The following is a 24,893-nucleotide window of genomic DNA, read 5'->3' as shown; positions in this document are numbered from 1 at the left end:
ATCTGGCCTTTTCTTTCCACCTTTCAAAGAAGACACAAGAAAGTGGTGGACATCCCCTGCAGTGTCCAGAGCCATATATGTATATCACAGCCAAAAGAGTCATGGCTGATAATATTTCACGCTATCCAATTTTATTTAATATGGATACCATCATAGATATCTCATCATAGGAATGTGGCTTATTGAATGTATCTTTTTGTAATGAGTACAAAACAGGTTGGAAGAAGCTTGGCCTGTAACAAACAATTCTATATATATAGAATTGTACGTTTTGTACGTTATATATATTATAACATACAAAATGGCTGTGGAGTGTCAAATATTCATTGCAGTCAGAGTACCTTTCGATTTTCTGTCCTTGGTCATTGATTTTGGGTCAAAATATGATTTTATTTGTTGGATAAAATATTAGCCTACATCAAATGTACTTTGTTGTTTCTTTTCCATTGTTGCTCAGGAGGTCACACTTAGGGATGTTCCCGCTAACTGGAAAAACAATCATCTTTGACAGCTTCCCTGATCCCTCCGATACGTGGGAGATTATTGAAACCATTGGCAAAGGGACATATGGCAAAGTCTTCAAAGTATTAAACAAGAAAAATGACAGCAAAGCTGCAGTTAAGATTCTGGACCCAATCCATGTGAGTAAATGCACTGATGTTTGCAGTGTGCTACCTTCTTTATAATTTATCCAAGCCTTTCCAAATGTAATTGGACAAAGCATTATCCATATTATTCTCCCTCCATGCGTAATGACTGATCAAACACGCATAAAGTTGCTATTCTACAATGGAGAGGCAAGATTGCTGATCGTCTTCTGGATTTACAGCCTAGGTCTAAACAAAAGAACAAAACCTGTTCAGAGCTAGATATCGCATTATTACTATTGATTCCACTTCTCTGCAGTTTGCCATTACAGAAGCCATTTCAGCATTTATTTTCATTTGTTTCAGTCATTCTCTGGTATAATGATTTGACAGTGATTCATAGACAGAACTGGCTGAAAGGTAGCAATAAAGCAATTGTTCGATGCAAAGGTAATTCACGTTGGAATTGATGAGAGTTTTTACTTTATTGGGAAGTCTGTGCGAAAAGCCAGTGCCAATAGTGCAGAACACCATCAATGACAGTAATAAAGTGAAAGAATAGAATCAGGAATACAATGAATGTCGCACTAAGCTTAAATATAAAAAACATCTAAGTTACTAGTATTCAGAGATCTGCACCATTAATCCAAAGACATAAATTCAAATCCCACCACAGCAGAAGGGAAATTTAAATTTAAACAGTTTAATCTGTATTAACAAGCTTGTCTCAGTAACAGTGACCATGAAACTGATTAGTGGAAACCCTTTGGTTCGTTAATATCCTGCAGAAAAGGAAGCCTGCCATGCTTACTTGTTTTTTTTCCATATGTAGCTTCAGGGCCACAGCAATGTGATTTGCTCTTAATGGTCTGCTGAAATGGCATGGCAAGTTCAAGGGGCAATTAGGGATGGACAATAATTACAGCCCTTTCCAATGCTGTCCCCATCCAGTGAATGTAAGGGCTGAGGGAGAAATAGTGTTCTTAGAATTAATGAGTTGGAGTAGGACACAATGTAGCAAGAACTTACTTTAATACCTTGCAGAAAGACGGGGAATAGAATATGATGATCATTGAAGTAAATATTATATAATGACCTTATTACATTTTTAAGCATTCTAAAATGCCTGAAGAACTGTAATGGGAGTACTAAAAGGGTGTTGGTGGGTGGTGTAAGGTACAGGGTCCACACCACCAGATTATTGCCCGCTGAAACTCACCTTCTGAAATTTTAAAATAAGCTTTGAAGATCAAAAGTCATAAATAGTAGAACCAATTAGTAAAATAGGAAATGACAGGGAAGAGTAGATGAGGTGAGAAAAGGAATAAAATGACTTGTTTGTCCAGTTCTGATGTGGGTCATCGACCTGAAATGTTAGCTTTGTTTCCAACTCCATAGTTGCTGCCTGACCTGCTGAGTATTTCCAGCATTTTCTGTTCTTATTTCATGTCAAAGAGTTGGTTGGCAGTGGCAGAGGTTATCTCCAATACAATACTGTATATAAATAGTGTGATGAAGCTCCCCTTTCAATGGAGACACGAGACTGCAGATGCTGGAATCTGGAGCAACAAACAATCTGCTGGGGGAACTCAGACGGTCGGGCAGCATCTATGGGAGGAAAGAAATTGTACTGATGCAGGGTTTTGACCAAAAACATCGAGAATTCCTTTCCTTCCACAGATGCTGCTCGACCCACTGAGTTCCTCCAGCAGTTTGTCTGTTGTTCGCCTATAAGCCTCAAATGCGGAAGAGCTCTCCTTAAATTCTGCTAATTTCAACCCTTGTGGATGGTACTTTGAAGGAACATTAGAACATGAGGAGACTACTTCAGCCCTTGAGCTTGTTCCGTATTCAATGTGATCTTGGCCGATCTGTGGCCTCCACCAAATATGCATTTTCTCCACATAAACTTCATTACCTTTGGTTAACAAAAATCTATCATTATGAGATTTAAAATAAACAATAGGTTTTTGACCAATTACAATTTGTAGAAGGGATTTCCAAATTCCTGCCATGCTCTGCACATATCAAGTACTTCCTGACTTCACTACTGAAAATTTGACTGTAAATTTTAGATTACTGCCTTGTCCTACATTTTGCCACCCATCGGTATTATTTTCTCCTCATCAACCTTTTCAGCCCCCGTTTATGTTATGATTAATCTTTAATTCACAGGACAGAGACAGGCCATTTGGCCCAGGCAATTCATGGTAACATTTACGTTCTTCTTGAATCTCTCCTCACTTTCCGCGTCTGTTTTAGTATAACCCTATTTCCTTACACCACATCTATTTGTTTAGTTTTCTCTTAAATGCTTATATACTATTCATTACAAATTCTCCTCATGACCACAAATTCCAAATTTATTTTACATTTGGACTTTTCCTCTGAATTTGTTTTTTCATTATTTGGTGACATTATTTTCATTATTTGCTCTTTCCACCAAGTGGGAAAACTCTCTAATGTGTCCAGTTAGGAAGGAAGGCAAGGGTTAGAAATTTGATCAAGGAAGAGGAGAGATCCAGCCAAGGATGGGACAATGGTGGGGTATGGGAGCACAACTAATCCAAGAGTAGTTCTGGAAAACAATCTGTCTTCTGGGTCTGGTAACTCCTGCCTTCCCTCAGCTCCTCAGCTTCTCAGCTTCTCAAATGGCTGCCAAAATCTGAGGAACAGATTACTGACCTACCTCTCCAGAATGGGTTACTCAGATGATTTCAAACATAGCAAAGGAAAACTGTTACTTGGGATTTTCACAATAGGCTTGGAGGTGTTTTCACATTTCTCCCAGTTTAATTATTGTCCAAACATTTTGCTCCCATCATAAGTTAGGGGTTAAAACTCTAACCGTCACTTTATAGACAATACCTTGCAATTGTCTACAGCAGACCAAAATTCATATCATATATCATTCAGTGAAATGTTCATTTCATTTACTTTAATAGCACATTTTTGGATATTCAGAACATCATTTCACAGACTGCCAATATTATGGAACACCATGATGTAGAAGGACAATAACAGTATTCAGGAAGACATATACTTTCCGGAAAAGTGGGCAAATTCATACTTAAGGAAGAATGAGGAGTGGTAATATAAACCGATTCATACATTTAAAGGAAGTCCATAAATAGAGACTTGAGGACAAACTATATACAGATCTTTGAAGGATATGGAACAAGTTAAAGCTATTAAAAAGGCATACATGTGTGAGAGAGAGAGAGAGAGAGAGAGAGAGAGAGAGAGTTAGAGAGTGAGTGAGAGAGAGAGTGAGAGAGAGAGAGAGAGAGAGAGAGAGAGAGAGAGAGAGAGAGAGAGAGAGAGAGATATCATTAGCAAGAAAGTCACAACCAACCTTCATAATACACTGGGTAGACCATGCATTCTGTCCTAATAGAACATAGAACACTACAGCACAGTACAGGCCCTTCGGCCCACAATGTTGTGCCGACATTTTATTCTGCTCTAATATCTATCTATCTAACCCTTTCCTCCCACATAGCCCCCTATTTTTCTATCATTCATGTGTCTATCTAAGAGTGTCCCTAATGTATCTGCTCCCACAACCTCTCTGTGTAAAAACCTTACCCCTGATATACCCCCATACCTTCCTCCAATCACGTTAAAATTATGTCCCCTCGTGTTAGCCATTGTCTCACTGGGAAAAAGTCTCTGACTCTCCACTCGATCTATACATCATATCATCTTGTAAAGCTCTATCAAGTCACCTCTCATTCTCCTTCTCTCCAAAGAGAAAAGCCCTAGCTCACTCAACCTATCCTCATAAGACATGCTCTCCAATCCAGGCAACATCCTGGTAAATCTCCTCTGTACCCTTTCTAAAGCTTCCATGTCCTTTCTATAATGAGGCGACCAGAACTGAACACAATACTCCAAGTGTGGTCTGACCAGAGTTCTATAGAGCTGCAATATTACCTCACGGCTCTTGAACCCAATACCCCGACTAATGATGGCCGACACTCCATATGCCTTCTTAACAACCCTATTGACCTGCGTGGCAACCTTGAGGGATCTATGGACGTGGACCCCAAGATCGCTCTGTTCCTCCACACTGCTAAGAGTCCTGCCATTAACCTTGTATTCTGCCTTCAAATTCGATCTCCCGAAGTATATCACTTCACACTTATCCGGGTTGAACTCCATCTGCCACTTCTCAGCCCAGCTCTGCACTCTATCAATATCCTGTTGTAATCTACAGCAACCTTCTACCCTATCCACAACACCACCAACCTTTGTATCATCAGCAAACTTACTAACCCATCCTTCCACATAGTTCTTCCAATGTCATTTTAAAAAAGTAAAGATAAAGATTTTATTTTTAAGTACTACATTAGGAACATTAAAGTATATTGAAAACTCTTAAAGACTTCCACAACTCTAAGGTACTTGTAGGCTTTCTACAAAACTGGCAGTATTGGAAGAACTATTTGGAGTGAGATTTATGTTTGGCAAGAGTGATACAGATGGCAAATTCATTTAATGACATATGGAGCCATGGTTATTCTTCAGAGTGACAGATACCCAATCGATCACAAATTCAAACCAAAAATGAATGAGGTGCTTGACAGGTCTACTGCTGAACTTTGGAGAATCACTTCAGAGTGAAGAACCTGGACCTATACTATTGCTCTCTGTTACATGTGGCAAGCTCTATGGATGCTTTCAATGTTCCTGCATTCGTTAATGTCCAAACAATGGTTAGATTTTAACATTGGGAACAAGTAAAGAACCACCAAACTAAACTGTAAGATCTGATGTTTTTATAAAAGCATACCAAGTATATGAATATGCACATAAACATACAGATTAGAACCAGGAGGAGGCCACTAGGCCTTTGAGCCTGTTCCACCATTTTATAATATTATGGTTGACCCAATTGTAACCGCAACTCCACATTCCCATCTACCTGTGGTAAACTTCACCCATTGCTTCTCAAGAATCCATCTACCTATGACTTAAATATACTCAGATTCTAATTCCAATGTTCTTTGAGGAAGAGAGTTCCAAATTGTCTTAACTCTCGGAGGGAAAAAAATTCATCTCAACATTGTCTTAATTAGGTGACCTGATACTTTTCAACAGTGATCCCTAGTTCTGGATTCTCCAACCAGAGGAAACATCCTCTCCACATCCACCCTGTCGAGATGTCTCAGGATTGTGTATGATTCAGTCAAGTTGCCTCTCACTCTTCTCAACTCCAGTGGATATCAACCTAACCTGTCCAACGTTTCTTTGTATGGCAGCAACAAGCAGTCTGCTGGAGGAATCCAACGGATCGAGCAGCATCTGTGGGAGCAAAGGAATTGTCGACATTTTGGCTCGAAACCCTGCATCAGGCCTCCCACAGATGCTGTCTGACCTGCTGAATTCCTCCAGCAGGTTGTTTTTTGCTCCAGATTCCAGCATCTGCAGTGTCTTGTGTCTTCTTTCTTTGTAAGGCAGCTGGCCCATTCCAGGTATTAGTCTAGCGAACCTTCTCTGAACTATTTCCAATGCATTAATATCACTTCTTAAACAAGGACACCAATATTGTACACAATACCAGATGTAGTCTCTCCTGTGCCATAAAAATGTAATGCAATACTTATGGTCTACTGGGCATATACTCCTTCTATATGCTGTCCTTCTATATGTTTCTGGGACCTGTACTATCAACAGCAAAGATACCACCATTGCTTTCTCTGCAAAATCCTCCAAATCCACTGAAAGGATAAGTGAACCACATCAGTGTTCCCTCCCATGGCAACATCCCCAGCATTGAGGCCCTAGTTACACTCACTCGGCTCTGTTCGGGCAGACCAGGTCACCTGCACACCTGACACTAATCTCCTGAAACAGACACTCTTTTCTTAGCTCTGTCACAGGAAGAGATCACCAGGCGGACAGAAGGAAAGATTCAAGAATATGCTTAAAGCTGCTTTAAAAATTGCAATTTCCCCACAGACCCTTGGAAGCTCTGTCCCATAGTCGCTCAAGGTGGAGAGAAGGGGCATTTAGAATGATATTGAGAAACTTGAGTCTAAGCATTGAGAGCTCAGAGAAGCCTTTGTAAAAATAGCAGAAGGAGTGCACCACTGCATAAGCTACCCACCCACCCACTCTGTCAGGCACCTTCTGCCCTATCTGTGCAAGGATCTGCCGTTACCACACTGGCCTCATCGGTCACCAGCTATGCTTTGAAGATCTACGATTCACTTCTACTGAGCTTACTGAAGCAGTGAAAGCTGTCATTAAGCTTTATTCTTTTTCCATTGTATGAAGAAACAGATATCTTTGTTTCTTGTTAAAATAGGATACTGATGCTTCTCTCAGGCAGACCTTGTAGGCTATAACCTTCTCTACTGATCTAGCAAAACTAAAGGAGGAAGCAGTTGAATTATATAAATAGGTATAAGGAAGAAGTGAGCAGGGCCAGTCCCCTTACCATTCTTGATAATAACCACCCAATGAACTATCATAATGTTTTATTCATGTTAAAATCCACCATACCAATGTTGATGACAGGGAACAAGAATGGTTGATTAGTGATGAGATGTTTGCCCTACAGTTATGGCTTACGGCAGTGAAAACCAACACATCTGAGTTTCTGCCCCGTAGCTGTGGGGTGCAAGACATCCACAAGACAATGGGACTCACATGGTGACAAGTTTTAATGGTGCAGGCCAGATGCATTCTAAGTTCTTGTACAAGATGGCTGCAAAAATCAAGATGAGTTCTTAAGCACAAAACAAGTGACTTCAGAAAATTTATTGTGCTCTGCATATAACTACCCTGTCGAAAGAATTATTACTTTCTAAATCTCCATGAAAGTGTTGATTTCAAACTGACCTACAAATACCCAAGATTTGGGTCCCCATATTCCTCACTTCACAGTGCTCATTCCTCTACTTTCTTCTCTCCCTGCCTTGTGCTGCCAGGAATTACCTGTGCCAGTCTGCCAGGGAAAGCCCATCCAACTCATGGGGCTGAAAAACTATTTGAAGTGTGGCCAGCAACAAATTGGGGGATAGGATGCAAGTGTTAAATTTTACATCTTAATGGTGAAGATTGGATTGCAGGGACATATCCTCCAAGGGCAGGAGGGATGCAAATCATGGTGAATTAATTTGAAGGACTGAGGTTACACCTCCTGGTCCTTAAGCAGTGTTATTGTTGTGGAGTAAAAGAACGTTAAGTCTGTACTTAAACCAAACAGGCAAGTATTTATTAATGATGTATCACCTGGAGGAGGGTGAGCATATGGACACTTTGAGATTGGGCCCCTGCTGGTGAAGGATCATAAATGAATATTTCTCTGTTTGATTCTTTTGTTCCAGAAAGCACTTACCTCTCATGCCCAGTATTGCTCCCTCCCTTTAATCATTGGGATTCCTCTGCCCCACCCGCTGTCTTTAAATAAACATGGCTGCTAAAAACTGTGGCATCCAGCATCATTTAAACAGCAAAATGTAGACATTTGTCTTAGTCATGTGCAATAAACACATGGTAGTAATGTATATGTGCTGCATTCTTTTTCTGAAACTTGATTACTTCGATGGAATCAAATTTTAGAAACAGAGTTCACATACATTGAACAGCTTAGTGTTTCAAACATTACTTTGCAACATTTGGGAAATTTGACCAGATGTTTCATGTCATCAGGCACCCTCATGCAATTCCTGCCTGAGGCACACACTCTTTTTGAGGCTTTGTGAGTGATTTTGGACCACACTGTCCTGGGAGTGACTGTCAATGGGCACTTGTAGGACTTCATGTTCTTCACACCACAACATAGTACTCTGCAGCATAGTACTTTACATATATCCTCTGCACTGATACAACTTCCCAATATACCCTGTCCCCAATCATCCCTCCAAACTGCCCCCCACCCCCCCTACCACCATTTGCTGCAATCCCAATCAACATCTCTCTTCAACCAAAGCACTCCAATCCTTGGGTGCAGCTGAAGTTTTGTGTGGTGGGTGCACAACCAAACTCACCACTGGTGCCCTTTTTCTGCATTGGTGTAGCTCTCTGAAGGATGACTAGAATCTCCATGCAATAGGCTCTTCTCTTACATGGTTAGTACACATGGCTGAGAACAAATTTCTACACAAAGCTCTTAAGAGAAAAATACCTTCCATAAAAACTTAATGACAAAAGCAGACGTAGACTATTCGACACTCAAGGCTGCTTTGTTGTCTAATAATGATCTTAGTTGTTCTTTTATATTAGCACCACTTTCCTGCAGTAACCCCATATCCTCTGTTGCCAATCAACAGCTTTGCACCTTGCCTAGGATGATAGCTACCTTCCATCTATCTCCCAATATTGTTCCCTCTTGTTCCTGGGATGCAGTTTAATGTCACCAGTATCTTCTATTAGCCAGAATCACTAGTTCACACATGTGAGTTTACAAAAAAAAACACTTGATTATTTGAAAGTGTCCATTAATGAAATTTAGTTATGGGACCTAATTAAGCTAATCATAACATTTTGGTGTATACCTATTTGAAAGGACATCAGTGCTATTAACCTTTTCATTCTGTGTCAGTACAATCAACCTGCAAACAAATGCCTTGACAGGGCACACTTTGTACTGGCTGTGCTGCTGTCTGGGTCAATTTACCACCGCTGAGGGGTAATAGACCATGGCTCTATTAAAAGCACATTTGAACTATGGTTATATTATTATTATTTTGGTTATATCATTTTTATTATTTTGTATCAGGATGAAGAGGATTTTCTGAAAATCAAATGCGTAAATCAGAAAACAGGTCTTCAATCTAATTCCCAAACCACTGAACCTGAGAAACAGCACTCATCCAACATAACTAAATACTTCTAGCTTGGTTTCTTGAAGATATTGTAAATGTCACCCTGGTGATTGCTTTGCTCTTGTCTTTGGGAATTGTTTGCATGATCTGATTTGCATCCTGTCAGTGAAAAAAAAAGTGGGTTACATAAGGAAAATGGGAAAAGAATTCATCTAAAGTGAGGAACACCAATTACAGCAAGTAAGGTTTATTAAACATTGTAATGTATATTACTATATCACATTAAAATTGAGGGTGTCAGGAATTAATAATATTTAGCTGTTTATTTTCACTGCTGGAATTAAACCAAAGTTTGAGATGGGATACCTTTGCATGAGCCTAGTGTATTAACAACTGCAATGCAGCCTTAGAAATGGAATGACATGAAATCTTGTGCTAGATCCATCTGTAAAAAAGTTGGAGTTGGTTAGTTTTCTCTGTTCATAATATCTATTAGGAAATAGAAGGTGTTGTGGCGGCCCGCACACGCAGGACTCAAACAGGCATCGGGAGCCGCCGGCAGACACGCAGTAGCACGTTTTGAACTACCCGCTTGGGGCGGACCCTCCGGGGACAGTCGGACGTCACTTCCGCCCCACGGGTCGCAGGGGCCCTTGGGTAGGGAGTTTTCACGCGCTTTGTGGAATGAGTAAAGGTTTGTGAGTTCAGTGCTCTCTGCCTCTGTGTGTTCCTTGAGTAGCACGTTGCATGCGGCTACATTGGTGACCCCGACATTCCAGACAGCATCTGGAGCCGGCGACTCAGCGACCAGCCATGAGTTCGAGCAACTCGCACAGTGCGGTCTCTCTGAAGCTCCTGACCTTCTGGGCCACTCAGTCCCACGTTTGGTTCAAGCAGGCTGAGGCCCAGTTCAATATCAGAGACATTACAGCCGACGCCATGCGGTACTACTACGTGGTCAGTGCGCTCGACCAGGACACGGCAGGCTGGATCATCGACTTCCTACACCAGCCACCAATGGAGAACAGGTACACTAAGCTTAAGGTGCTCCCGATCCGTACCTTCGGACTCTCCCGCCACGAACGAGCCGTGCTGCTCCTACACATGGATGGTCTGGGCGACCGCATGCCATCCGAGCTCATGAACGATATGTTGGTGCTCATGGATGGCCATAAGCCATTCCTTTTATTTGAGCAGTTGTTCCTCGAGCAAATGCCAGAGAACATTCGCCTCCTCCTCGCAAGTGAGGATTTCAGCGACCCACACGGGGTCGTGGCTAAAGCAGATGTCCTTTGGCAGAATAGGCAACGTGGAGCAGCCTCCATCGGCCTAGCCATGAGCGCGCGTCCCAAAGCCCAGACCCCACAACCGAAGCCGTCGAGACCCACTGTGGAAAAGGACGAAGGTTTGGAATGGCTGGCGCTAATGGCTATGACAGCTGGCCACCGAGACAGCCTCCTGTACCTCCGGAACCGACACTCTGGGCAGCGCTTCCTGGTAGACACCGGAGCCAAAGTCAGCGTACGTCCCCCCTCGAACATGGACACTCGTAACGTGGTCCCAGGCCCCAAACTCACCGCTGCAAATGGCACCAGTATTCGGACATATGGCTCGCGAACTATCCCACTGCGTTTCGGGTCCAGCCGTTTCACTTGAACTTTCACGTTGGCAGCGGTGTCACAGCCACTACTAGGGGCAGATTTCCTACGAGCCAACTGCCTCCTGGTCGACCTAAAAGGCCGGTGTTTGGTCCATGCTGAGACGTTCCAGACTTTCCAGCCAGGAGAAGCCAGGCTACCGGCCCTCCACCTGGATTCCGTTACCCTCTCGGGTAACGAGTTCACCAAGGTGTTGGCAGAATTCCCCTCCATAGTCACCCCGCAGTTCTCCACAGCCGACCCCAAGCACGGCGTGCAGCACCACATCCCCATGTAAGGACTGCATCTGCACACCCGAGCTCGCAGGCTCCCACCCGACAAGCTCCACCTCGCCAAGGAGGAGTTCCGTGAGATAGAAGAGATGGGAATCGTACACCGCTCAGACAGCCCGTGGGCATCCCCGCTGCACATGGTGCCCAAGTCCGCAGGAGGATGGAAGCCCTGTGGAGACTAAAGAAGGCTCAACGACGCCACAACTGCCGACAGGTACCCGGTACCCCACATCCAGGATTTCACGGCGAATCTGCATGGAGCGACCATCTTCTCAAAAATCGACCTGGTCATGGGATACCATCAGATCCCAGTGCACCCTGACGACGTGCCCAAGACAGCCCTCATCACTCTGTTCGGCTTGTTCAAATTCCTGAGGATGCCTTTCTGTCTCAAGAATGCAGCTCAAACTTTCCAAAGGCTCATGAACTCGGTGGGACGCGGCCTGGATTTCGTTTTCATTTACTTGGACGATATCCTGGTGGCCAGCAGTTCACACCAAGAGCACGTGGCACATTTGCGCCAGCTTTGCCAACACCTGAGCGACCATGGACTGGCAATCAATCCGGTGAAGTGCCAGTTCGGGCTGACGGAGATCGACTTCTTGGGCCACAGAGTCAACCGAAATGGCGCAGTTCCCCTACCAGACAAGGTCCAGGCCATCTGCCAGTTTCCCAAGCCCAGCACGGTCAAGGGCCTGCAGGAGTTCGTAGGGATGGTCAGCTTTTATCATGGGTTCATGCCGGCGGCGGCACGCATCATGAGACCCTTTATCAGCCTGATGGCCGACAAGACCAAAGAGGTGGCACGGGACACAGAGTCCATGGAGGCGTTCGAGCAGGCCAAGGAGGAGTTGGCAAAGGCAGCCCTCCTAGTGCACCCGAGAGTTAATGTGCCCACGGCACTCACAGTCGACACTTCCAACACAGCAGTTGGCGGAGTCCTGGAGCAGCTCGTCGAGGTCCAGTGGCGAAAACTTGCTTTCTTCAGCCGGCACCTACGGCCACCAGAGGTGAAGTACAGTGCTTTGGACAGAGAGTTGCTAGCACTGTACCTAGCTGTCCAGCATTTCCGGTACTTCCTCAAGGGAAGGGAGTTTACCGTGTATACAGACCTCAAGCCCCTCACCTTCACACTGGCCAAGGTATCGGACCCATGTTCGGCTCGGCAGCAGAGGCACCTGTCCTTTATTTCAGAATTCACCACGGACGTCTGCCACATCGCAGGGAAGAACAACGTTATCGCCGACACACTTTCTCGCCCCTGCCTTCACTCAGGGGGCATATCGTCCTCAGGAACAGACTACGCAGGGCTGGCGGAAGACCAACGGTCGGATACCGAGATCCCGGCTTACCCGCACCACCGTTCCGGGGCTCCAGTTGGAGGACGTCCCCATTGGCCCAGCAGCGGATCGACTCTTGTGAGACGTGTCTACTGGCAAACCCCGACCCGTGGTACCAGCAGCCTGGAGGCACCGGGTGTTCAACACGCTGCATGACCTGGCCCACCCGTCCATCTGGGCATCCATCAAGCTGGTAGCAGACAGATTCATCTGGCACAGTTTGCACAAGCAGGTCGGACACTGGGCCAGGACCTGCGTACACTGCCAGACCGCCAAAGTCCAGCAGCACGTGAAGGCTCCCCTCCACCAGTTCCAGCCGATGCACGGGAGGTTCCAACACATCCATGTGGACATCATTGGCCCCCTGCCAGTCTCCCGGGGTGCCAGGTATATCTTTACCATGGTACACAGGTTCACAAGATGGCCGGAAGCCATTCCGCTCACAGACACGTCCACTGAGTCTTGCGCCAGGACGCTCTTTGCAAACTGGATCGCCAGGTTCGGCCTCCCAATGGACATCACCTCCGACAGAGGGGCACTGTTCACGTCTGGTTTGTGGACAACACTGACGCAGCTCCTGCGCGCCCAGCTGCATCACGCCACAGCGTACCATCCCTAGTCCAACGGTTTGGTACAGTGATTCCACCGGTACCTCAAATCAGCCCTGATAGCGTGCCTCAGGGGCCACAACTGGACAGATGAGCTTCCCTGGGTCCTACTGGGCATCCGCACAGCCCCCAAGGAGGACCTGGGCACCCCCTCAGCGGAATTGGTCTACAGCGCCCCCCTGATGTTCCCGGGCGAGTTCTTTCCAGAGGCCCGAGGTTCGGAAGATACTCCAGCAGCGGTACTAACGAGGCTGCGGAACAAGGTAGGGATCCTGGCACTGGTCCTGACCTCCAGGCATGGTTCTATGCCATCCTTCACCCCTAAAGACCTCCGAGACTGTGAGTACGTTTTTATTCGCAGGGGCATGCACAGGTCACCTCTACAGCGGCCGTACGAAGGACCCTTCAAGGTGATCCGGCACAACGGATCCACGTGTGTCGTGGAGGTGGGTGGCCGGGAAGAGACTTTTACAGTGGACCGCCTCAAACCGGCGCACTTGGACATTGAGCAACCAGTGAGGGTACCCGCACCGTGCCGGTGTGGCCGGCCACCCAGGCAAGCCACATGGATTGGGGGCTTCACTCCCCTGATGGACGTTTCTGGGGGGGTGGGTGGTGTGGCAGCCTACACACGTGGGACTCAAACCACCATCGGGAGTCGCGGGCAGGCACGCAGTAGTGCGTTTTGAAATACCCGCTCGGGGCAGACCCTCCAGGGACAGTCGGATGTCACTTCCGCCCCGCGGGTCGCAGGGACCCTTGGGTAGGGAGTTTTTGCGTGCTTTGTGGAATGAGTAAAGGTTTGTGAGTTCAGTACTCTCTGCCTCTGTGTGTTCCTTGAGTAGTCCGTTGCATGCGGCTACAGTGTATCAATATCTGAAGATTCATGGAAGAAATGGGCAAGTAAAGGCTATTGGTGGAGGCTATTTCTATGTTTCTAGGCAATATCTGAAAAATAGCGCATCAATCATATAAATGGGTCAGTGGTGCAGCTTTGAGTTATATTAATAACATCTATATGGGCATAGGTATAATACAAATAAAGGTCAGTTATAAAAGGAAGTTGAGTGAGCAGAACTGTAGCAGCAAACTGTCTAAAAGACACGTAAGAGAAGATTGGAAAAGTAAATAAGGCAAAAATAGTGAAATGGTCAAGGAGGAGAATGAAGGACAATAACCCATTGTCACAATGCACATGGTATAAGTTGCGACTTGTTGGAGTATTCTCACTGCTGTAAGTGGGGCAAAGTCAGCTTGCAGGGTCTTAGACAGGGAATAATGAAACTAGTTGAGAGTCAACAGCATACCCATGTAAAGAGAGAGAAGAATGGAGAAAAAGAAACATCTTTCTTGTGCTCAGGCTTCAAAAGAGGGGCCTGAGATTTTAATGTTTGGAGAGAGGAAATATTAAAACCATTGAGCCATTGCTGAAACAGGAATCAAAGGCATTTGGAGAGACTGAGGATTAGTTTTTGAGGAGGCTTGGAAAGAGTGGCAGATAAAGGAAGGACAGGTGAGAGAAGAGCAGGAGGAAGGGATAAGATCTAGGTCAGCATTAAGAGGGGAAGCACCTTCACTGATGAGCTCATCTGTAGATAGAAAAAGACATAGTTTAATTCAGCATTGTGTTCAGCATAGGCATTGTAGGCCAAAAGGCCTGTTCCTGTGCTGCACTGTTCTATGTTCAATAATTTCATAGTCTAACAACACAGAAACAGATCCTTTGGCCCTTCCTGTCGATGCTGATCATTGATTACCCATCTATTCTAATTGCATTTTCTAGCATATGGCCTCTATGCCTTTGCAATTCAGGAGGTCCATAATGGCCATGAAACCTAATATCTAGACTTACATATGAAGAAAGCCTCATCTTAATGGGATATTGGGGACCTATAATTACCAGTGAAATCATCCCCCAAACAGCCCCTTCAGCAGACCAAAGTAGTGGGAAAAGGGTTTCAACATGTTAAGAATCCTCTTCATCTTTTAATTGCATTGCATCTTTTATCCATATTTGGAATACTGTCTCAGCATTTCAGTAAAGTAAATTCCTTATATTAAGTACCAGGTTTTGCAAGTTTAGGCTCAAGAAGATAGTGTTGTAATTGGCAGACTTAATATGGAATATTTCATATGTGCCAATCATTTTTATTTACTTCAGGACATTGATGAAGAAATCGAGGTTGAGTATAATATCCTGCAAGCACTCTCGGATCATGAAAATGTTGTCAAGTTCTATGGAATGTACTATAAGAAGGATGTAAGAAATAAACATCAGCTTTGGCTTGTACTGGAGGTAGGAATTCCTGGCTTTACAGAAACTACCAACTGATACTCTTTTCTGTTTGCAGCCCCAATCTTCAGAGTGACAAATCTTAATTCCATGTGATTAGATGATTGTATTTTTTTCTTAATGAGTACCGGTGTCTAAGTTATTGAATGATAATGAGGAACACCATTGTTTACATTGGAGAAAGAATAAGAAATACCTCGTAATACACTGGAATTTGCCATTCATGAATAGGGTTTTTCTTATAGATAACATGCTGTTAAATGAATAACTCTATTAGATTACAATGAAAATGATAGTATCTTGTTATTCTGATTTTTTTAAACATATGTTTTAGTGGGTAGTATTGTAACTGCGGAGGGTATTGGAATATTCCCCACCCAGTCTTGTTAACAAAGCTACATTCATCCAATTTTCTCCATGATTTATTGAAGCTTGCAGTTTCTCTATCTCACAACATTTCAATAAAAATGTGTTATTGCAATGATGCAAATGTATCAGAGAAATTTCTAGAATGCACTAAATATTAATCATAAGATAAAATGGTAGAACAAATTTTCATATGTTTCATTAGGTGATCAATAATCTTTGCACTTAATCCATTTAATAAGTGATCTCAACTGTATCACTGTATTGTTCCAAAGTACCAGAACACAGTAGTTAACGCTATGGATTATCAATTATAATATTTATTCATCAAAATGTACATCAGAGTAACTAGTATCATTATCAACAGACATTCTCATAATTAATATAAAAAAGAAACAATGAAATATTCAAAAAAACATTGCTGCACTGGAGATGGTTCATCAAATTGCAATCATTTGTTACCAAAGTCATTCAACAAAATGTGTTGATATCATTCACTGAAAAATAACCATGTCATTCAAAGAATGTGTTCATATTATTCATCAGAATGTATCCAACTCATTCAGCAGAATGTGCACATGCCATTCACAGAACAATTATGCAAATAGAATTTTAATTCTTAATAATCATTTCTCTAAATTGAATCAATCTCTGACCCTCACTTTCAAATCATTTATTGATATTCACTTCCCAATTATTTCAATTCTTCAATGCAATTCTTGTGTGCCTTTATCCATTTTAAAAGTTAAAGTACTTATTTCTTTCTAATACTTCCTTTATGAGATCTTTTTAATAACTGCACCAGGAACTAGCAAACCTGCCTGAAGACCTGCTGGTGTAAGTTACTGTTGTCTAATTGTTGATGCTGTTAAAAATGTTTGAGCAAATGACAGCGGTAACCTTTGCTTTTATAGATTTTTAACAGCTCCATTGTTTGTTGAACTATATCAGCAGAAGACTGCTTTGTACTTCTTTATGTGAAAAAAAATTTTTCATAACTTCTAAATGTTTAATATCTTTCACTTGAAAAAGAAAACAATAGGATTCCATTCAATTATGGTAGCAAGTTGAATGCAATTCTCATACAGCCTAAATTCAAGAGCTATTATTGCTTTATAATTTTGCATATTTAAGCTAATTATGATTTGATAGGAACTATTTCTGCAATCATAGCCCATTGCGTGATACTGCAGCAGAAAACAAAGCAACAGATATTGCCCCTTAAAAAGCTATCTTTTGGATACAAACAACTGTTTAAACATAAAGTGATGAACCAAAAACCATAGAACTGCAGCTATTGGAAATCTGAATTTATAAAGGAAACTGCTAGAGATGCTCAGCAGGTCAGGCAGCAACTATGGAGAGAGAATCAAAGTTAACACTTCAGTGCAATTACCTTTCATTAGAACTAGACAAAGTTAAGAAACAAGTTTTTTTAAGTGGCAGAGGAGGGAGAGGGATGAGAACAAAGAGAATGTCTGTGATAGGGTGGAGACCAAGAGCTCTTAACCAAGAAAAATGATGATGGTGCCAGTGGAAAGATGCTTGTTAATTGCATACAATCTACCTAAAAAGTACTTCCTTAAAAAATGCCTCTGTAATCCCTCCACCAACCATATCCTTAATTAGTCAACTCTTCCTTTAAGAAAGTGTTACGGACTCAGTGAAAGTCCCTTTAAGATAGAGAGTGTGTGTGTATGTGTGTGTGGGGCGTGCTTACGTCAATAGAAGATAAAGGATGTAATGACGTTGTTGAAGAAGTTAGAAGAAGAAAGAGAGAGAGAGAGAAGGGAGAGAGACACCAGCCTGCTTGTTTTCTCTATCGATGGATGAGAAACAATAACTGTGTTTGCCACTGAAATCCATGTATGGAAATTGGAAGTAATCCGGTGGAGTTCACTTTGTTGCTGACCTGTAGAAGGAAACAGGTATTTGTGTGGACGACCACGATTCGGATGCTTTTTGGGGTGAGGAAGTCACTACCGAGTAAACACTGGAGTGTCGTTTGGGTTCCATCGTGGAACATTTGGATTTCGTATGTACTCTCTCTATGTTTTTCTACATCTACGTCTTATCTTCTGACAACGGTGGTTGTTGAAGAAGCCCTTGCTCATGTTTCACCTTATGGCTTGCGGAACTGAACTTTAAGAACCATTCCGGAACTGAGAGTTTTGGACTTTGCCACACACACACGAAGAGTTTAGTTTTGGGGTTAACGTTCGAGGTTTAACATTTTTGAATTCTAACATACTAACATTTTTACTTTTATTTTACATATTATCATAAGTAGTGATTAATAAAATAGTTTTTAACACTAAATCATGCTCAGTGTGTTTCTTTTGTTGCTGGTTCGTGACAAAAGAAAGAATTAAAGAAACCTTTAAGAAAGAATTTTAATATAAGAACGCACGACGAGTTTCCATACATTTTTAAGATTTTTAAGATACCTTTATTAGTCACATGTACATCGAAACATACAGTGAAATGCATCTTTTGCATAGAGTGTTCTGGGGGCAGCCCGCAAGTGTCGCCATGCTTTCGGCGCCAATATAGTATACCTACAACTTCCTAACCCGTACATCTTTGGAATGTGGGAGGAAACTGGAGCACCCAGAGGAAACCCACGCAGACATATGGGGAGAACGTACAAGCTCCTTACAGACAGTGGCCAGAATGGAACCCGGGTCGCTGGCACTGTAATAGTGTTATGCTAATGGCTATACTACCGTGCCTGCACCTATTCTACCAATGCTGAGTTGGATCATAGCCCAAATCGAATTAAATTGCTCAGGCCTGAAAGATTTTCTCCTTAAATTCTTAACACAGTGATGCAAACCACTAGGCTTCTACAATGTCTTGGATCTGTGTCACAACACAATCCCCATTATATTTAGTCTACCACAACTTGCTTCTCTACTTCCAAGACATGTTAACAATAAGTATAACCAACTGGCCTGGTGCATGAGTCTTCCGAACAGGTGCCATGCTGTTGCACCTGCTGCACATACACCCTCCACCACAGAAGCTGCATTGACCACAAGAACTGAGAGTGATGGAAAATGTGCTGCATTTGGCTGGAATTCATTGTGTGCTATGGGACAAGATCAAACAGCTGGATTGTGCTGGTCACCAGCCAGTGTACTGTGGAGAACAATCAACTAGCTGCAATGAGTGGGTCAGCCTGTTCCAGAATTCCCTTCTGATGTATTGCAATGGACAGGTCAGAAATGCACCGTGTTTTAAAATAGATATATTTTTATTATTGTTTTAAATATTCTTTATATTTTAATTATTTAAATATATTCCCACTGTTTTTAAAAGTCTCTGGTTATCACTGATATTAAAACATAGTTAAGAAGATCTTTGACAGCAGCAAGCTATTCCCATGTGCCTGCTGCTCTTGCCTTTCATGTTAATAGAGTTCATGGGTTTGGGAGATGTTGTGGGAGAAGCTTAGATGAGTAACTGTAGTGCATTTGTGTACTGCAGTCATTGTGCACCAGTGGTGGAAGAAATGAATTATTTATGGAGTCGGATGGGACAATCAAGTGGACTGCTTTATCCTGAGTGTTGTTGAGCTTCTTGAGTGTCGTTAGAGCTGCACTCATCCAAGCAAGTGAAGAATATTCTATCGTGCTCCTGGCTTTTGTTTGGTGGAACACCATGGGACGTCTGGAGGTGAGCCTCTCACAGAATGGTTCCCAGCCTGTGGTCGATGGTAACCACAGGATGTTGATGAAAGAGATTCAGTGATGATAAAGCCTTTGAATGACATGGATGGATGAAAGGATTCTTGTTGGAGATGGTCATCATCTGGCACTTGTGTGGTGCCGGTATTACTTCCCACTTTTCAGCCCATGACAGATGGATGTCTAGGTCTTGTTGCGCGTAGGCATGGACAAATTCATTTACTAAAGAGTGAATGGAATTAAACATAGTGCAAACATCAGAGAACATTCTCACTTTTTACCTTATGATGGAAGGAAAGTCATTGCTAAAGCAGCTGAAGATAGTTGACCCTACAACATTGCCCTGAGAAATGTGATTTTCTGGGCCTGGTCCGATTCACCTCCGACAACTCCAACCATCCACCTTTGTACAGGGAATGCTTTCCACCTGATGCCCGTTAACTTCAGTTCCACCAGAGCTCCTTGAAGGCCCAATCAGTCAGATGCTGCCTTGACGACAAGGGCAGTCACTCCCACCTCACCTCTGGAACTTAGTTCTTTGGTCTATATTTGAACCAAGGCTGTGATGTGATCCGGAGCTGAGTGACATTGGTGAAACCCAAACTGGGCATCATCAAGAAGGTTATTAAAGAATAAGTTCTCCCTTATAGCACGAACAATGACACCTTCCATTATTTGCTGATGATTGAGGCCATAGACTGGATTTGTTCTGCCTTTTCTGAACAGGGCATACCTGGATAATTTTCCAAATTAATGGGTGGAATCAAGTGTTTAATTGGTACTACAACATCTGAACGTAGATATGAATGCTTCAGCCTTACATGGCCTTCATTGTTCAGGACTGGCTGGGGTAGGATTTGAACCCGGTACTTTTTATCTCAGATAGGAATGCTAGCCACAAAATGAAAGGTCCATTCATCCACTAAAACTTCAACACTGTTAAAGGCCTTTCAGATCGAGAGCCAGCTGGCTGGTTGAAACCCCCTGCTCTTTGACAACTGCCTTGCATACTTTTCCTTTTCAAGTACATAAAACTTCAGGAAGACAGTTATGATTTAGCTATACCTATCACAATGAGGAAATCTTCTACAAAAGTCATTGTAGAAGTATTCTGGTTTTATTTACTTTAAAAAATTTATTCACTTTACCAGCAACTGACATTCACCATTATCATTGGAAACAACTGTTTCTTTTGACAAGAATGAGTTCTGCAATTTTCGACAGTCATGCTTTAATTCTGTTCTATCAGAGGTCAGCAGCTGCCAACATGAATCTATTGGTCCAATAGTTCTCCAGAACTGATTATCTGCCGGATTTAGTAGGTGAAGTAGTTCAGATTTCTTCATTAAGTATTACTTCATTGGCATTGATGGGAGTACAAGTCCACAAATTAGATCTTCCTTGTGGCCATTGGATTTATTATTTATTCATTTTTCAAGGATATGAATATCGTGGACAAGGCCAACATTTATTGCCCATCCCTTTGAGAGAGTGGTAGTAAGCTGCCTTCTTGAACTACTGCTGTCCTTCTGAAGAAGGTACGCCCACAGTTCCAGCATTGTGACCCAGCATTGATAAAAACAGTGACATCTTTCCACAAGAGGATGATGTGTGACTTGGAGAGTAACTTGCAGATGAAAAAGCTTATTCTGCTTGTTGCCGTGTTCTTCATTGGAATAGGGTTTATGAGTTGGTTAGGTGCTTTCACACAGGCAACATAAGCATTTGGAGATAATTCACACTATAACAAGAGTGCATCAGTGCGAGAGGGAATGATGGTTATGGTGGTTAGTGGAGCATCAACCAAGCTGATTGATTTATCCTGGTCATCTCCAAAGTCCTAAACCTGGGACTCAACTCCTCCTTTTGCAACTGGACCCTTGACTTCCTGACCGACAAGCCATATCCAATAAGGATAGACAGCAACACCTCCACCACGATTATTCTCAACACTGGAGCCCCACAAGGCTGCGTCCTCAGCTCTACTCCCTATACACTCACAACTGTATGGCCATATTCTGCTCTAACTCCATCTACGAGTTTGCAGATGATACCACTGAAGTGGCCATATCTCAAATAATGATGCATCAGAGTGTTGTCCCGATTTTAAGTTTCCACTCCTGTCTGCTGCAAAGTAACACAGTGCCACAGATTAATTCTGTTAAAACACATTTATTAGCAGTATACTGTGGGAGAATTCTCCTCAAACTCTCATGTCGAGTCTTTATCGGAGGTCTCCACAGTCCAAAAGAGCAGACAGAAATTTATACACATATTGTCACGCACACTTAATGAATTCAGCTCCACGAGTTTCGGTCAGGCTTCAGAGATCCAAAGGCAAACGTCGCACCTATTGTCCAACATAACTGAGTTATAATCAAGAGATTCAAAGACAGGTATCACCCTCGTTGTTTAGGACAAGCTTCCCACTCGTTGTTTATTGCACCCACCACCCTTATTGTCTAGCAGAACTGGTCTGCAACCAAGGTTCCAGACACAGTAATTATCACTTATCCATGAGTCAGTAGCTTGCGTGCTCTTGCTTGCAAGGTATTTTTCCATCAGCTATATGTATAGTCACAGTCAGTCACAGTTTCTTAACCTTTTACTTCCTCAAGAGTACGGGAAGGAGATAGAGAGCTTAGTAACAAGGTGTTATGACAACAACCTTTCCCTCAATGTTAGCAAAACAAGAGCTGGTCATTGAATTCAGGAAGGGGGGGCGGTGCACATGCTCCTGTCTACATCAGCGGTGCTGAGGTCAAGAGGGTTGAGAGTTTTGAGTTCCTAGGAGCGAACATCACCAATAGTCTGTCCTAATCCATCCACGCTGACGCCATGGCCAAGAAAGCTCACCGGTACCTCTACTTCCTCAGGAGGCTAAAGAAATTTGGCATGTCCCTTTTGACCCTCACCAATTTTTATCGATGCACCATAGAAAGCATCCTATCTGGATGCATCATGGCTTGGGATGGCAACTTCTCTGCCCGTAACAGCAAGAAACTGCAGAGAGTTGTGGACACAGATCAGCACATCATGAAAACCAGCTTCCCCTCCATGGACTCTGTCTACACTTCTCGCTATCACGATAAAGCAGCCAGCATAATCAAAGACCCAACCCACCCTGGACATTCTCTCTTCTCCCCCCTCCCATCAGGCAGAAGATACAAAAGCCTGAAAGCACATACAACCAGGCTCAAGGACAGCTTCTCTCCTGCTGTTATAAGACTACTGTATTGTTCACTAGTAAGATAAGATAGACTCTTGACCTCACAATCTACCTCACTGTGATCTTGCACCTTATTGTCTACCTGCAATGCACTTTCTCTGTACTGTAACACTTTATTCTCACTCTATTGTTGTTTTTACCTTGTACTACCTCAATGCACTGTTGTAATGAATTGATCTGTATGGACAGTATGCAAGACAAATTTTTCACTGTACCTCAGTACTTGTGACAATAATAAACCAATTTTACCAATCTTACCAATTTTATAGTGTCAAGCATCTTGAATGTTGGCACTGCACTCATTCAGGAAAGTGGAGAGTATTCTACAGTACTTCTGCCTTGTGCTTTATAATAGTGTCATAGCGTCATACAGCACTGAAACAGACCCTTTGGCCCACCACATCCATGCTGAACATTGTACATAACTATACTAATCCCATTTACCTGCAATTAGTCTGTACCCTTCCACGTCTTGGTGATCCAAGTACTTGTCTAGATGCTTCTTAAATGTTGTGAGACTACTTGCCTCCACCATCTCCTCAGTCAGGGCATTCCAGATTCCAACTACTCTGTGTGAAAAAATCCCCCCTAACCTCATACCTTTTACCTTAAACCTATGCCATCTTGTTTTAGACACCCCATTCATAGGAAAAACATTCTTATTAACTACCTCCCTCATAATTTTGTATATCTCTATCAGGTCACCTCTCAGCCTCCTCCGCTATGGATATGGATGGTGGAAAGGCTTTGGGGTGTCTGGAGGTGAGAAACTCACCACAAGACCCTCAACATCTGACCTATTCTTGTAACCACAGTGTTTATGTGGTTGGTCCAGTTAAATGTCGGTCAATGTTGACACTCAGGATATTCATGCTGGGTGATTTGTCAATGGTAACATCACTGAATGGCAAGAGTAAATGGTTAGATTTGCTATTGTTCAGAGATGGTCTTTGCCCGGCACATGTGTGGCTTAATTTTTGTTTGCCACTTACAAGCCCATTGTTGATTGTTGTCCAGGTCTCTCTGCACGTAGATATGGGCTGCTTCATTTCCTCAGGAGTTGTGAATGGAATTGAACATTGTGCAATCATCTGGGGACATCCACACTTCAGACATTGTGATATAAGGAAGGTCACTGATGAAGCAACTGAAGATGGTTGCACCTAGGAGCTGAGGAACTCCCTGCAGGAATGCTCTGGCTGTCAGGATTGACCTACAAGAATCGACCTTAACTTCCATTTTGTGATGTATGACGTCAGTCATTGAGTGTTTTCCCCTTGATGCCCATTAACTTTAATTTTACCAAGGAAAGTCATTGGAGAATATGTACTGCTCTATGGCACTGTCAGCAACATCATATTACTGATGAATGAGAGTAGGTTGTCAAAATTAGCTAGATTAAATCTGTTCTGCCTTTTGTGGGCAGTATATGCCTTGGCATTTTTCTACACATTCAGGTAGATGCCAGTGTTGTAACTGCACTGGAATAGTTTGCTGGAGACACCAGTTCTGAAGCATAGATCTTCAGCACCATAACTAGGATGTTGTTGGTTCTATAGCTTATGCAGATGCAGAATTACTTAACCTTGTTTTGTTCTTTCTTCCAGTGAAATGCTGTAGTGAAAACAAATATGTGGGAATGTATTTTTTAACTTTTGGTGCTGAGTTTACTACACACCACCCTACTGTCCATCTGATATTATTTGCCAAAACTTGACAAGATCAAGACTGTAGTGTCTGGAGTCCCCCTCCACACAGACAGGTGACCTGTGGGGAAGTCGGGGTATATTGGGAATGAGGAGAGGTGGGGAGCCATGCCAATACAGACCCTGAGACAAGGCCATGAGAAGCACCCTTGTAGCTCCAGACCACAGTCAGGATAGCTTTTAAGTTCTTCTCCCAGTTTCTTCTTCTTCCCCACTAGTATTTACTGTGAGACACTACAGAGTCGTAGAGTTATCCAGTATGGAAACAGGCCCTTCAGCCCAACTCATCCATGCCAACCAAGTTTTCTGTCCAAGCTAGTCCCATTTCCCCACGTTTGGCCCATAAACCTTTCTATCCATGTTCCAGT

At 43.0% G+C, this 24,893-nt stretch overlaps 1 protein-coding gene across 1 annotated transcript in view; it reads left to right on the top strand.

Annotated features, from left to right (window-relative positions):
* Nucleotides 1-473: 473 nt before the first annotated feature.
* The window catches only part of LOC127570471 (myosin-IIIa-like), an 85,451-nt gene continuing 61,031 nt past the window's right edge, over nt 474-24,893 (top strand). The window contains exons 1-2 of the mRNA XM_052016081.1: nt 474-641; nt 15,404-15,538. Coding sequence (XP_051872041.1) covers nt 474-641; nt 15,404-15,538 — 303 coding nt within the window. The remainder of the gene's footprint in view (nt 642-15,403; nt 15,539-24,893) is intronic.

Source organism: Pristis pectinata, chromosome 5 (genome assembly GCF_009764475.1).
Source record: "Pristis pectinata isolate sPriPec2 chromosome 5, sPriPec2.1.pri, whole genome shotgun sequence".
NCBI classification, from domain to species: domain Eukaryota; kingdom Metazoa; phylum Chordata; class Chondrichthyes; order Rhinopristiformes; family Pristidae; genus Pristis; species Pristis pectinata.
Note: the sequence above shows the minus strand (reverse complement) of the source record. Positions and strands in the feature narration are given on the sequence as shown.